Here is a 15759-nt window from a genome sequence, read left to right on the forward strand (position 1 = left end):
TATTGCTAAATAAGGTCACATTCACAGATATTGGAGGTTAGAAATTGAACTTACCTGTTTGGGGGACACAATTTAACCCCCTACAGAGGAGAATTGCCTCAACTTGATAAAAACACCTACAAGTAACCTGCAGTCAACATTATACTTAATGGTGAAAGACTGAACGCTTTTGCCCTATGATTGGAAACAATGCAAGAATGTCCACTCTCATCTCTCTTATTCGACATAGTACTGGAAGTTGTAGCCACTGCAGTTAGGCAACAAAAATAAATAAAAGGCCTACAAATTGGAAATGAAGAAATAAAACTCTCTATCCCCAAAAGACTTGCATCTAGATTATATAGAGAATTCTCAAAACTCAATAATTAAAAAACTAAACAATCCAATTAGAAAATGATCAAAGGATATAAACAAATATTTTGCTGAAGATGTACAAATGGCAAATAATCCCATTAAAAGATAATTAGCATCATTATCTATTTGAGAAATGCAAATTAAAACCACAATGATTATATTACTTCATACCTGCCAGAATAGCTAAAGTAGAAAACTGTGACAACACCAAATGCTGGTAAGAATGCAGGACAACTGAATCCTTTTTTTTTTTTTTTTTGGAGGGGGGTATGTATAAAGGTACAGTCATTATGGAAAACAGCCTGGCTGGTTTTTTTTAATAAAATTAAATGTGCAACTGACATATGATCTAGCAATTGCACTCTTGGGCATTTGTGCCAGGGAAAGAAAAATTTATGTTCATGTGAAATCTGTACCTGAGTGTTCACTGGAATTTTATCCAATACCCAAAAACTGGAAACAGCCCAGATGTCCTTAAATGGATGAATGGTTAAACAAACTGTATTACATATATGCCATCAGGTACTACAAATCAATAAAAAACACAAACTAGTGATACACACAACAACTTGGGTGAAATTTTAGATAATTATGCTGAGTAAAAACAGTCATCAATTCCAAAATGTTACCATGATTCCTTGTATATAACATTTATGAAATGACAGAATTTTAGAAATGAAAGATTAGTGGTTGTTCATGGTTAGGACAGGAATGAGGTGCAGGATGGAGGTGAGTGTGATTATAAAAATGTCAACATGAGAGGTCTTTGTGGTGATGGAACTGTTCAGTATCTTGACTGTGGTGGTGAATACACAAATCTACACATGGTAAAATATAGAATTAAATGTGCATGTGCATACACACAGCAGTACATATAAAACTGGAGAAATATGAATAAGGTTGATAGGTTTTATCAATGTCAGTATCCTGGTTGTGATAGTATACCATCATCTTACAAAATGTTACCATTGCTGGGAACTGGGTAAAGTAAACATAAGATCTGTCTTATTTCCTAGAACTGCATGTGAATCTACAAATATATAAATAAAAATTTCAATTAAAAATTATTGAGGACCCAAAAAAGAAACTGACATGTTTTGCCTGAGATTTACCCGATTTTAAAACTATAAGTCCCACATTCAAGGAATTCCCTTGGTACTGGGAAAACTGGGTCAGTTGTTCTCTATACTCCCAGACAGTTTTGGGTCCCTGGACAAGACTTTAAGAACCTGTGTAAGGCTGCCCTTAATACAGAAGAAATTCTCAGTTCGGTGTTATTACCTCACCATCATCTAGAATTTGAGTATCTTCATATGATAATTTGTTAGAAACTCTCCTCCCTCTACCCCAGTGAGACCCAAGAAAGCTCAGCTTTCTTGTATGATTTATTCTGCCTTCTCCCCCTCACCTTGGATTCTTCAAATAAGATGTCTTTGTAAGTGTTCTGTGATGAAACAGTGTTATCAGAATGTGAGTATGTACTATTTTTTTATGATTATCTTTTCAGGTCAGGTTAGTGTGGTGCAAGTGACCATCCCAGACAGTTTCGTGAACGTGACTGTTGGATCTAATGTCACTCTCGTCTGCATCTATACCACCACTGTGGCCTCCCGAGACCAGCTTTCCATCCAGTGGTCTTTCTTCCATAAGAAGGAGATGGAGCCAGTTTCTGTAAGGACACATTTTCCTAAACTCTTCCCCTTTTGTAGTTCTGACTGAAAACTGTTGGGGTAGAAAAAACGTGAAATGTGAAAGAATGGCATGCCAGTGACAGTAGTGGCAGGAATCTCAGATACAAAAGTTTGAAGACAGCTGTATAGAGAAGATCATCATCTAAGTGACTTAACTCTTGTCCTCTTTTCATATTTAGTTATAACCCATTATCTCAGGTCTGTGTAGGCCCACATCAAGTGGATCATGTATTTTAAAGACAGAAATGGTTCTTCTCATAGGTGAAATGAACAGTAATTCTGAAAGGGCTCCCCCTCTGCCTTTATCTCCCTATTATTTCCAGAAGAAATTAGTTCAAATCCAAGTCCTGATTGATCTACAGATCTCTGCCAAATTTAATATCTAGCATCTGACTGTCAAGTGAACTAGCTCACTGTGCTAGACTGAGGCCTGACAGAACGAGACTCCCCAGATGGGTGAAGAAGGGCCATAGTAGTGATGAACCCTGTGTAGTTCATCAAGAACAGCGTAAGGATAGAGGACAGGGGATGGAGTGGGTAGGCATAGGGTCTGGGGGAAGAGGTTGCCAGAAAAGGGTGGGTTGAAAGTCAGGGGAAGAGAATAATTTCACATGCAAGCTGCCTATTCCCAGGTTTCCTTCATCAGGCCTTGAGGGAAATTCCTTCTTTAGCCCAAGGATTCAAATTGTATACTCAAAGGGGTGTGTGTGTGTGTGTGTGCGCGCGCGCACGCGCGCATGCGTGCACACATGCGTGTGTGTGCCTGTGTGCTCACGCACATGTTTATGTGAGCACATATGCCATGCATGCCTACACATATCTCTTGATGGAAAAGGTCTGTAGCTTTCTTCAGGTTCTCAAAAGGTTGCATGACCCAAAGCAGAATTTAGAGAAGAGACAAGTCAGTGTGGTTTGGAGTAGTTGGATGCAGCTGAATTGGGCCTTGAAGGAAAGGAAAGGTTTTGATTAGTAGAAAGATAGAGGGAAAGCAAGTTGAGGAGGCTGGGGGAGGCCTAGGGACAGGGGTGGAGAAGAAGGAAGGCATTAGTTTAGAGGAGCCACATGTTGGCCAGTGTCACTTCAGCCATCACTAGTCCTTCGGAGGTGCTGAGTCCTCTGTTTACAAATCCTGAGCATTTGTTTAGCAGGAAACGCTGTACAGGGGGAGATTCCATCAATGCCACTCTCTAGTCCAAGTTAAACAATTTTGCTCAATACTGGTTACCTTGGACAAGTATCTGAATCACTCTGTACCTCTCTTTAAAATATGGTAGATCAGCAATACCCATGGGAAATCAACTGGCATAATGCATGTGAAAAATATAAAGCCCTATAAGTTTTATCCGTTGTAAACACTATTATGATTATCATCATCCACAGCAGCACCACCACCACCAGTGCTTCTACCAGTTTGCATCACCCAAAATGTCCAGACCCAAGGCCTTGTATGTAGGAGTCAACTAAGAAATTATTGCCTTCTTTTGCAGGATGCTCTGTTAGATTGTAGATGACAATAATCACATGACCTTTCTTCCTTTTTAAAGTTCGATTTCCGGAATAGTCTTTTCAACACATTCTTTATCTGTAGGCTTGAAATCTTTCTCATTTTGCCAGGTGGGGCTGGATTTAGAGAGACCTCGCCAATGTATTTTTAAATATTTTCTGCTTGATACTCAAATCAAGATGTTCTAAACTGCCTGAAGGCTGGGCAAGGCCAGTCTCAGTTCAAAAACCACAGATTTTTATTTATGCCTCCTCTGACATTGGGATTTACAAGGCCACTTCTTGGTTGAACTGTGTGTCTAGTGAGGAACTGGGAGGGAGCTGCAGAGCCGAAGGATCTTGTGACCAGCAATGAGCTTTTTCTATACCAGGAAATGCAAGGGAAGAAGATATGGTGATTGAATTGAGTGTGGCCTGAGCCCAGAACATCTCTTGAAGCACTTAAAAAAAATCTGTTCACAAATAAATATTTATTGAGTAGCTTATTTACTTGCCATTTGCTTCATTCTCCAAAATGTCAGTTACAGGTGGGGCAAGTAATTTAAGATATATACTCTTTTGCAATGTCCACATTAAAGGAGGGCATCTGCACTGAGCTGCTGGGATCAGGCAAAACCTGCTCTCTGATCGTAAAGCTGCATGATACCTGTGTTACGCCTGGGCCTTAGCCGCATAGAAGACAAGCTTTTGTGTTTTTATTGCTCCCACAGCTTGGGAGCAATAAAAACCATCCCCCAAAGGCAAATTTTATCTTCCTTCTATTTTCCTGTCTTGCTTTAGCTTATGCTAGCCAGATCCCCATTACAACCATATTTAGCTCTCTACTTCTAGAGAACTGGAGTCCTTCCCGTCTCCCCACATCCTGCTGGCATGGGCTTCTCACTGCTTTACCAGATGAGTAGTTTTGAAGTCCTAGTGGAAACCTCCTGATGAATGTCAGTTGTTCTTGCTCCGCCATTTATTTATTGACTGGGTGATCAAACGACTGGTAGACACGTCGTTTGACCTTTCAGTTGTTCAGTTCCCAATCTTTAAAATGGGGCTACTTACCTATCTCATAGGTTTAATATGAAGATTAAATGAGATGATGCTTGTGAAGCACTAGGAAGCCTTCTACCCAGTAAGCATTAGTGCATGCGAGCTTTTAAAATTGGCATCATCACTTACAAAACGGCGATTTTGCAAAATCCCTGTTTCCTCCATACCCCTGGTGATCTGGAGGGACTGAGTCATGGGCACTAGGGAGCCTAGCTCAAGAAGATACACTTGAACAGGGAAAGAGCTCTTCAGGGCCATCCTAGCCCAAGATCAGCTTCGAGTTCCACTGTTTACCAGGTCACTGTGGCTAAAGGGAGGGCCCAGGCCCTTTCTCTGCCTGCTTCTTATCCCTGAACTGACAGCCTGTTCAACCAAGAGGTTGCAGACATCCTGTGTTGAGGTGGTATTTTTCAAAATGGGAATTGGTCTCCATTTCAAGACTGTTTCCTCTTTGAAAACATTCACAATTCTGTGGAGCATGTTGTATGTTAATCTAGGGATTGCTGGTGGAACATTTATGGGAGGATAAAAAGACTGCTGCACTATTAGACAATTCTGTGATTTATGGGACTAAGATGTTGCCAGACATCAGTGGTCACACTGAGAGATTCAGTTCAACTCCTGGGTTGATGTGGCAGTATACTGTATAGCATTCAGCTCTCAGATCCACCCATTTCTGCTCAAACACAGCACAGCTCGTGCCTCAGTACTGAGGGTATGGAGGAAAAGGCAGTCAGTCAGTGTCTAAAAATGACGCATGCAAGAGACGCTCGGGGAAGATGTAGCTGGACCTCTCAGGTAAGAACACTTATTGGTGTACTACTGGACTTCTTCATTGTTTGGAGACTCCAGGGCACTGACACCAGCTTTAGGAATGGGATGGAAGGGTCTGACTTTGGTAACAATCAAGATCAGCACAAACCCCTGACAAAACTGGGACAGTCTTGAGTTTACCTTCTCGCATCCATGTCTGGAGTTCTTCTGCCTCTTCCTAAAGGCTCAGGACCCTATTACTGCCCTGATCAGGGCAGTGGCCTGCTCTTTCCGTAGTCCCATCTTCCCTCTCCTGAAATCATTGTGTTAGATTAGCAATTGACTCTGAGGCCTGGTATTCCTCAATACCCAGGGGCTGATGTTATTTCTTACTGACTATCCCCTGTGGCAAATAGAGACTGAAGTATCCCACAGGTCTTCCCACTAAGAAGGCCAGGATATTCATTAACATGGTCCTTCTCTCAGAGAAACATTCCTCTCAGAAAATAAGAACAGCTTTAGATAGTCAATCCCTCAGCAGGGAATCTCAGCTGAAAACTCTAGGCCAGGTATGGGCAGGCTAACATGGAAATTTGGGGTGGTCTGTTGCCTTTCTGGTCATGCAGATGGCCTCATCTTCCATGCAGCCTGTTAATGCTAACACTGCATACAGAGACCTTACCTGTCCATGAACAGAGCATGCATTGACTCTACTTAGCATGAATCTCTCAGACAATACTTATTCTTCAAGAATGTTCACAGTGAAAAATACCCTTTGCCAGTCTCATAAACAACTTGGACAACTTCTTTCCCAGGACCTAGTGTTCTTATGTTCTCTGGCTTCTCAGATTTTACAACCTGAAATACATACGACAGAGCCACACAACAAAGAATTGTCTGCCCAAAATGCCAGTGTCACCCCTACTGAGAAATACTGCAAGTTCTTCCTTGCCCCACCATCAAATTTATGTATTATGTCCCATTCACTTTTTGCTAAATCTGATAAATTAATCTCATGGTAAGGTGTTAGGGACTAGTGATAGCTTATTTTGTTCTCTTCTAAAGAATGCGTTGAATCAGGGACCTTCCATGCCTTCTTCCAAAAGGAGCAACTCAAATGGTAGATACCCAGGCAAATGGCAGGTTGGTAAGAGAGTTGGTTCGGAAGCAAGAGAGTCTTTCTTTGGTATCCTATTTCTTCCACATGCCATCCCTGCCTCCAATATAGTCCGAATACAATTCTGAGCTTGTGACCATTGCCACCTTATACCTGCACACCCCTTCCCTACCCCATGGCTAGCCCCTCTATCAGCAGTACAAGAAAGCAAGAAGCTGGAAAGGAAAGAATGTGTGGTTTGCTGTGGACGTCCATGTCCTCCACATTCGCAGAAGGAATCTGCAAAAGCAGCTCTGGAAGCTAACTCCAACTCAGATTGAAACAGAAAGCAAACTGAATTCTTTCAACCCTTCTCGTTTATGCTCCATGCTTCTAGTTAGAGAGCAGTGTCACTAAGCTGAGGAAAAAGTCTTTTAGGACAAATCTGGTTCCCAGCTGCACGGCCTTGTGTGACTAGGAACTTGGCACAGTAGGAAGGGAAAGGTTGCTCTGCAAGGAACTGAGGGGCCTACAATTGCAGCTGGCAAATGTTGAGGGCATCATGTGGTGAACATACTCAGCATGGGAAGCACCATGCCAATAAATAGCAGCAATTGGCAGGAGAAAGTTTGGGCTGGAGCGGGGAATGGAATAGCCCCGAAGAGGGAAGGTTGCCCAGGAATCATCTTTCTCACCTTAAGAAGGACTATGAGTGCCGTCTTAATATATTCAGTGGGAATCAGGTGGTCTGAATTCCAGGTCTGACTGTAAATTGTGTGACCTTGGGAAAATTGCTCCCTCTATTGAGGCCTCGTTGTCCTTTTTTGTATTAGGAAAGGATGAATTCGAGTTCACTAACCGCAGGCCTCTGGGTCAGATTTGGCCAGTGGATGTATTTCAGTCAGCCTGCCCAGTACTTTGTTTGTTTGTTTCAACAGTTTGAATGCCTTGTTTACGTTGACTTTTCAGTTCCTTGCAGTCCCCATATCTGTTATGATCTTACCACTACTTACCAGCCCCTCCCAGCCATTTCCCATATTTCCAATATCCATCAGGCTCCTGAAGGCCCCTTAACCTTAGAAACCGCAAATCAAACTATCTCACAAGGGTCTTATAATTACTGTGCAATTATGACTCCACCCATCAGCCTCTAGCATCACCCAGGGGGCAGGCAGAGAGGACCTTGGGAGAAAGCAGGGCAGTCTACCATGAACCCAAGCACAAAGTGCAAGTGGGGAAAAAATTAACAAGCACCCTTTAAGGGAACACTGGGATGGATTTCCTTAAAAAATCACCTCCTCCTCACCCCCACCCAAAGATGTGGCCCGTTGAAGATCCGGGGCTTTTTCTGGACCTCCGTTGCTTTGATGTCCAAATTGATAATATTCTTTCTTTGAAAAGTATACAAGCCACACAGGATCATGGGCCGGGCTTTGGCCACTGTTCAGCTTTGATTTTTAAAAGAGTTATTCTTTTATGGAAAATGGAATCAAGTTGTAGTCCTTCCTATATGATTAGATAAGCAGTTTCAGGAAAACACTTCTTTCTTTTTTTCTTTACAAGGACAGTGTGACTGTGTGGACTTCCCCCTAACAGAAAGCCCCTCCATGTATGTGTCTGGCTGCTGCTGTCTACCCCCAGGTACTTTACTTCTCACACAGAACTGTGAAGCCAAAGCCTTGGCTCTTTTAGGTCTCCACTGTTAGCCCTCACTACCCTTATTTCTGTCTCTAATACCTTTTAGTGTCAATTGTGAGAGGGCGAAATGTATTAGACTACAGCATGAGGAGCTAGCATATAAAAGGTAGTAAAGGTCTTTTTCATAGGTAAGGTTTCAGGGCCTCATTGCTTTCATACTCATTTCACCTTGACTCATGCCCAACTGTGGGACTTTTACAGTGGGCATGGACACATGGATACAGTGAACACTTTTACTTCTTTTCATATCCTAATTCTGGCCTAAAACACACTATTTTGGCCTCGTGATCTCTACAGAAATAAGGTCCTTTTCACCTGGATCCTCTGGGACTTGCTGTGGGCCTCAGGCAGGACTGATGTTCTATCTCATTGTGATGTCATCAAGCATCAGTATAAAACAGGGCTGATGTTTTACACTGTCCACAGTCTCCTTAGGAGGAGGGGAAGTGGCCAGATGTTGAGGCTGTAAAGGGCACTCTTGATGGACAGCAGGCTGAACTCCAGGTAAGAAACAACAAGACCTCAAATTGCCAATTAGAAAGTAAATAAGCCCCATGCTGCCTAGTGAAAGTGAAAGCCTGATAGCATGGGTGTCAACTCAAATGAAAGTAATCCTCTGATGTGTTGAACCTCCTCCTGTTCCACTTGAATACCTTGAGTTAATCCTGGCTTTCTCGTTTGGAAGTCAAACAAGACCATTCTGGGGCAAGAGTTTGTGATTTCAGTACGTGTGAATGAATGAATTATAAATGGCTGCATTTATAATGCAGGCAAGAAAGCATGTTGATGTTAGAAAAAATGGGAGAGAAACAAATAGTTTTCTCTTTAAATGTACTCTTTTCCTGGGATTTTTCCCTCAAAATCCAGCTTTCTGCCTTAGTTTCGAAACATATTGACTTTCTGCTTAAAGGAGAATACATTTGAATTCATCTAGACAATATCTTTTAGTTTTCTAATTGCTTTCCCTCTTTTATTGGCCTATTAAGGTAAAGCCCACAGTACAAGGAATTGGGAAAATTGGATCCCAGATCTGTCTCAATTGTCAATTTTGTGTCTTTTATTTTTTAACCTTTCTGGGCTTTGGTTTCTTCTGTAAAGTGAGGGAAGTGAATTAAATGAATTGTAAGGCCTTCCAGTAGATTTTATGAAAATATTAGTCTCACCAGACTAAGACAATACAATTTATTGAACAATAACAATCACTTGAATAATATACATTTACGTGAAACTAACAAAATATGTACATAGAAGGTGTGTATTATGAAGGGACCTCAGTAATTACCTAATCCGGTGATTACCAAGCTTCAGTCATTCATGTACCATCTACATGATTTTTGTCATATTTATGTATCACCAGCACTATTTATTATTTAATGTTATTCTCCGTATTGACTTGTTTTCTTAAAATCTTTTTAAAATCTACCTTAATCTATCCTATGCAACAATATTCAGGAAGTCTTAGATTTAATGTGCTAGATATTTATCTTTCTAATACACATTCAAATTTGTAAGTTTTCATTTATATACTAACTAAAATCAACTTAACTGCCTATACTTGGTAAATACATATCATACATAAAACATTACTCTCTTTTCTCATTCAGATGTGGGAAGTAGAGGTTGGAGAGATTAAATAACTTTGTTTCTTATCTAAAAGCAGGTTGCCATGGAGGCATGACTAGAGGCCACCTCCCCTAACTATGTCACAGTGAGAGGCAGAGCTGTGACTAACTCAGGTCACCTGACCCCTAGACCAGGACCCTTTCCACCACATCATGCTGCTCCCACAGTTGCCATTATGATCTAAGTATCTATGCTCTTTAATAGAGATGTAACTAGAATCCAGATCTTAAGTTTAATAAGTTGTAATAATAATAAATGAGCCCTTGTGGCTTTAGATGGGTCATTTAGTCTCTCTGGGTCTGAGATGCCTTATTTGTTTAAATGACAGAATTCCAGTTCTGCCTTCTGCCACATGGAGAGAAAGATGGTAGCTATCACTGGCTGAGCACTTCCAAGGTCCTTTACTAGATTTCTTAGTTTCATCTTCACAACACCACTATAAAGGGATGGGAGCAGATGATTTCTAAGACGCTTTTCTGCTTTGCTTCTAATAAGCAAAACAAACACAAATTTGTCTATCCAAAAGAGTAGATGTGTCTAAAAGGAGCATGAACATTTGAACATTTAAGGAAACCAGATAGTCTCACTGGGTAAGGTAAATTCAAATTTTAAGAAGTTTACAAAATGGTTAAAAAAATGATAGTTTTGGTTTCCCATCAGACATTTATGTTCTACATAATGAGTTTCTCTCAGGTGGATTCATTAAGTGAGCATCTCGATCTCATAGCCCAAGCTTAGGTGTTGAATCCTGTCAGCTCCAGCTGCCTCCTCCTCTGTAAGACAGGCATACTAATCCCTGATGACATCACAGAGCTGCTCTGAGGGCCAAATGCGCAGCTGTGAGCAAACTAAAGTGCCCCACTGAGTTGAGAAACTTTGGCCACAGGGACCTGTTCCTGGTAGGGGGAAGATGCTGTTTCTTTATCAAAGGTAATGTGTTTAGAAGAAACTTTCAGGTAGCTTATCCTAGTCCTGGACACTCCCCACTTCTCATTTCTGTTATTTTTCTGTCTAGATTTACTTTTATCAAGGTGGACAAGCTGTAGCCATCGGACAATTTAAAGATCGAATTACAGGGTCCAACGATCCAGGTAATGCATCTATCACTATCTCGCATATGCAGCCAGCGGACAGTGGAATTTACATCTGTGATGTTAACAACCCCCCAGACTTTCTCGGCCAAAACCAAGGTGTCCTCAACGTCAGTGTGTTAGGTATGAGCACTTTTTTCTGCCTTTTCTTTTATTGGAATAAGTTAGGACACTGAATGAGCCAGGACAGTGAGTTATGATGCCAATTAAGTCTCTGTAGGTAAATATACTACCTAATATTTTCATTATCAGGGAAATAGAGACAAGCCACTAGCCCAACCAATACAGTAACACTGAGAAATCACTCATAAAACATGCAGAAACAATTGTGCAAAAGGGCTGCCAAAATGACAGCAGTAGATGACCCAACCTCCAGTGATCCCTATCTCTGAGGGAAGGAATGAGAACAGATGAGACAATTCACTGTCCAACAAAATGATCACTAGCAACTCTTCTAGAGGAAACCTCCATTTACAGCCAGACCTACCTGGGGAAGACTACTGTCAACTTATTCTTCCTTTTAAGCGCGACATAATTCCCACCATTAAATTATTCTTTTAAATAAAGACAGGAGAGTTCCTTTTTAAAAATGCTAATGCTATTTGGAAAAAGGACTGCACATTAATCTAGTGTTGATAGTAAAAATATTTACATACAAATATTCATTATATGATATTGGGCAAGCCATATCTGCTCTTAAAATGAATTTGGAATCTCATTTGTTCAGTATTTATTGAGTCACAGTGATGGAGGTGTTGTTTTTGCCCTTGGGAAGCTCCCAATTTTGGTCATTTCTAGAAGTCCTTCCAATCTCTGTCTGAGAGGACAATGTGGGCTAAGCTCCTATCAGTAGACTGGGATTGGGAAGTATCGAAGCAAGGGATGAAAGGACTGCCGATCCTCAACTCTTACAGACAGACCAGTTGAGGTGAGCATTTTCCCACTTCTAGGTAGCCCCAAATGGAGCTGATCTAGTCATTGCTCCTCTCTAGCTGTGTGCACACATCACAAGAAAGGAGGAACTACATCAAATCAGTGACTTAATAATTGAGTAGCTTGGAAAAGCAGCAATTGGTAGCAAGGTGCATACCTAAGAGAACTGTTTACAGTTTTCCTGGCTTGCCACTCAGGTAATGCCACAAAGGAACCAGCTGACATTTACTGTGAGGTTTGCCACTGCATCTACCCACCTGGGAAAGAGGGAAAGGTACCTAAGAGCTATTTTTTTAAGAGTGGGTTAGCTTAATCAATCATGTTTTTATCTTACTGAGTTCTGTGCCAGGAATTGGGGTACAGGAACAGACAAGAGAAGTATTACTCAAGCAGTTTCCTGGGAGAGTTTCTGTTCCAGTTTGGAAGACTAGTGTATTAGTCTATTCTTGCATTGCTGTAAAGAAATACCTGAGACTGGGTGATTTATGAAGAAAAGAGGTGTAATTGGCTCATGGTTCTGCAAGCTGTACAGGAAGCATAGCAGCTTCTGGAGAAGCCTCAGAAAACTTACAATCATGGCAGAAGGCAAAGGGGAAGCAAGACGTCTCACATGGCTGGAGCAGGAGGAAGGGGAGGGGAAGATGCCACATACTTTTAAACAACCAGGTCTTATGAGCATGCACTCACTATCACAAGATCAGCACTGAGGGGGAAATCCGCCCCCATGATCCAATCACCTCCCACCAAGCCCTACCTCCAACATTAGGGATTACAATTTGACGTGAGATTTGGGTGGGGACACAGATCCAAACCATATCAACCATATCCCATTATATACATGGGAACTAAGTGGTGTGCTATAAATGCCAAAGCATCAAACTGGCACTCAGAAGACCTGAGTTTTAGATCTTACTCTGTCCTCAGTGACCTAATACAAGTCAGTCCACCTTTCTCTGACCATTGTGAGATGGGTTATAATTTCTGCCCTGTCTTCTTTATAGATTTGTTATGAACAGTTTTGTTATTTTACCTATAAAATGAAATACTGGAGATCAAAGAGTTTTTAATTGTTAAAAAACTGGAGGGATTAATCTGCTTAATCTGTTGCTTCCTGGTTCTGGGATGTTCTGACCAGAAACAATCTAAAGAAGCCAAGCCCCTTCATCTCAGAGCTTGGAAATAGCCCTGAGATAAAGTTAGACAAGAAGGTTAATATCCTTAAATTTAAAGCTCAGAGGATCCCAAATCAATTTCCATAAGAAGTTGAGGGTCACCTCCTCTCAGAGGTGTTTTTTCCCATGAGTCTTTGGGTCAGGTAGCTCTGTGTCATGACTTTTCCTTAAGCAGCCAGGATCCAGACAAGGTAAAAGGCAGAAGGGTCTGTGGATTTCCTTGTTTGTTTGGGAACTCTAAATAATATTGTTTTTATTAATTGGGCAAAGAACAAAGGCCTCCTGCAAATTTGGCCTTTTTGGAAAATTTGAGGCTGCTAATTTTCTCTAAAAATTGCAGTGACTATTTGCAGTTCTCAAATCTCATTGTATACGACTGCCTATTTTGCTTGCCCTGACTGAAAGGTGAGGCAAGGTGGGGACAGGTGGGAAAGAGAGAGAAGCTAATTGTGGGGAGAGGTGTTGATATTTCCTTAAAGATGACTCTCATAGCAATGTATCTTTCAGATGTTTTCTTAGCCAGCAGTGAGCATCAATCGCATGCATTTACTCGTTCATGAGTTCATTTAACAAACCCTGAGCACACGTGCCAGTCACTGTGCTAAGCAATGGACATGGGAAGATGTAAAAGATAGGGTCTTAGCCCTCCAAAATTCAGTCTAGTGAAGGAGACAGATGCATAACATAAAAGCTGTCAGTGGGGGTATGAGACGAGAGCTATGAGGACATGGGAAAGGGCAAAAAGCTGTATCAGGAATTGGAGAAGGCTTATTGAGGAAAGTGACTTTTGTGCTGAATGTTGAAGGGTGTGCAAGAGTGTGTGACGAAGAAGAGGGGCTGAGATGGCAAGGCACAATTTAGGTGAAGGAAACAGCAATGGGCAAAGGACCAGGTGGTTTGGACAGCCATTCATTTGAGAGCTTTCCATTAGGTATGACAACCTTGGAAAATTAATCTCTGAAAAATACCCAGATCAAGTTTGAATAATTATTTTGTGTGCATTTGGAATGAGCATCATCTACCTTCTGCAATTTGGCACATAAAAAGAAAATGATTGATTTAAGGAAGGTTTAAGAACCTACTGAAGCACTTTTTTTTTTTTTTTTTTTCGTGAGCTGAGCCTTTTCCTCCCACCTCAATTCTATTGAAAGCAATAAAGCTAAATGGTAGATCAATGGCTTTGCCAGTTAAAGACCCAAGTTCCACTGGGGACTTTAACTGGATGAAATGTCAGTTCAATCCTGAGTCAGTAGTTTTAGAAAATATATAGGTTTGGGACTTGGTTCAAAGTGATTCACTAAATGTTTTGTTAATAAAAAATAAAAGGAGAAAAATATTCTAAGCAAAATAAAATGCCTATCTGGGTTTGATTCTGGGCTCAGTAAATGAGTGCAAGTCATTCCAGGTTTTTGCCATAATTTAGTTCAAGTCCTGGTGTCCAACTTTGTGATGAAACACCCCCATTTAATTTTCTATTCAAATTGTTCTATTCTGCTGTAAAGGCTATAAAATAGCCATCTTTTTAAAACAACAGTATCTAAATCTAGTGATAGCTGCAATGGACTTCTGGTTAAAATAGCTTAGTTTAGAATAGGCAAATCCAACAAGTTGTTCCTACCTGAGAAAGTAATTGGTAAGAAAGAGAGAATAAAGAACTAAGTAGAAGGATACTTCTTTTAATCAAAAGACACCTGCTTAAAAGATAGGGCTAGTGAAATGTTTCAGAATTATAGATATATGCATCTGTCTTCTCACACCTGTGTACAGATAGTGAGAGTCTGGGATGGCTGAGCTGAGCAGAAGTCAACGGGAGAACAACTTTAGTAGCAGGAATTAGTCCTGCTGTGGCCAACAGAAATTCCAGGTGCTAGGCCCTATATATATTATTGTATTTAATCTTTGGATCAGTCAGAGGTTAGATAATCTCCTAGTCACGTTTTACAGATGAGTCAACTGAGGTTTGGCTAAGTTAGGTAACTTGCCTACACAGATCCAGGGTAGAGTTACAGAGCCAGTATTCTGTGTGGATCCAGAGCTGTGCCCTTAACCACTGTGTCTCAGGTAAGAGCTGTAGGACTGAGCAGTATGGCACATTTCATGTCTAACTCACCTAAATTAGAGAACCTAAGCTTTGAAGGGTTCTAGCAAAAAATGAAGATAAGCAAGGTGAGCTGGAAAGTATAGAAATGTATATCATTATTTGTATATAAGATAGATATATAAGGTGTATAAGATAGATGTATAGATATAAAATAAATATCTAAGATAGATAAGGGATATAAGATACGTAGATATGATAGATATATAAGATAAATGTATAAGATATATAAGATAGAATAAACCGTGCAAAGTAAGATGAATGAGGAGATTCAGATTCCCAGCTTCCCACAGGACTTCTCCCTTGACGTGTTTTCATAAGCAGCTACAACTCTATGTCCCAAACTGACCTCATTAGTACCCCTTCCTCCTTGTCACCCCTTTCCCTAAAACCTGCTCCTCCTGCTGTGGTCTTGGAGGCCTCTTCCCCTCTCTAAAGTCATCTCTCATCCCTCTCCCACCCCACTTTAGAACTGTGTCAAAGTTATTTTTTAATTCCTGGTGCCTCTAGTCCCGTGCCGGGCCCACAGAAGGCATGGGTGCTTGCCGAGTGAGGGATGAATAAATATTTCAGTGCTGGGTAGCATGCACCCCCAAAATTGGCTTCCCCTACTGATGATGCACACAGGCAAATTCAAACCTTTCAACTATTTTGTGTCACCCACAGATGTATAAATGCAAAAAAAAAAAAAAAAAAGAAAAGAATCATA

At 40.9% G+C, this 15759-nt stretch overlaps 1 protein-coding gene across 4 annotated transcripts in view; it reads left to right on the plus strand.

Annotated features, from left to right (window-relative positions):
• Positions 1 to 15759, plus strand: part of VSIG1 (V-set and immunoglobulin domain containing 1) — a 62810-nt gene that overhangs the window by 39777 nt on the left and 7274 nt on the right. For 2 of the 4 annotated variants that reach the window (XM_074029881.1, XM_065537766.2), the window contains 2 exons: positions 1862 to 2025; positions 10772 to 10970. In XM_074029881.1, coding sequence (XP_073885982.1) covers positions 2011 to 2025; positions 10772 to 10970 — 214 coding nt within the window. In that variant the 5' untranslated portion in view covers positions 1862 to 2010. Of the gene's footprint in view, positions 1 to 1861; positions 2026 to 5276; positions 5385 to 8561; positions 8638 to 10771; positions 10971 to 15759 lie in introns of those variants that run through there. The other 2 variants (XM_005594322.5, XM_074029882.1) reach the window with 2 other exon arrangements.

The sequence above is a fragment of the Macaca fascicularis genome, chromosome X (assembly GCF_037993035.2).
Source record: "Macaca fascicularis isolate 582-1 chromosome X, T2T-MFA8v1.1".
In the NCBI taxonomy this organism is placed as follows: Eukaryota; Metazoa; Chordata; class Mammalia; order Primates; family Cercopithecidae; genus Macaca; species Macaca fascicularis.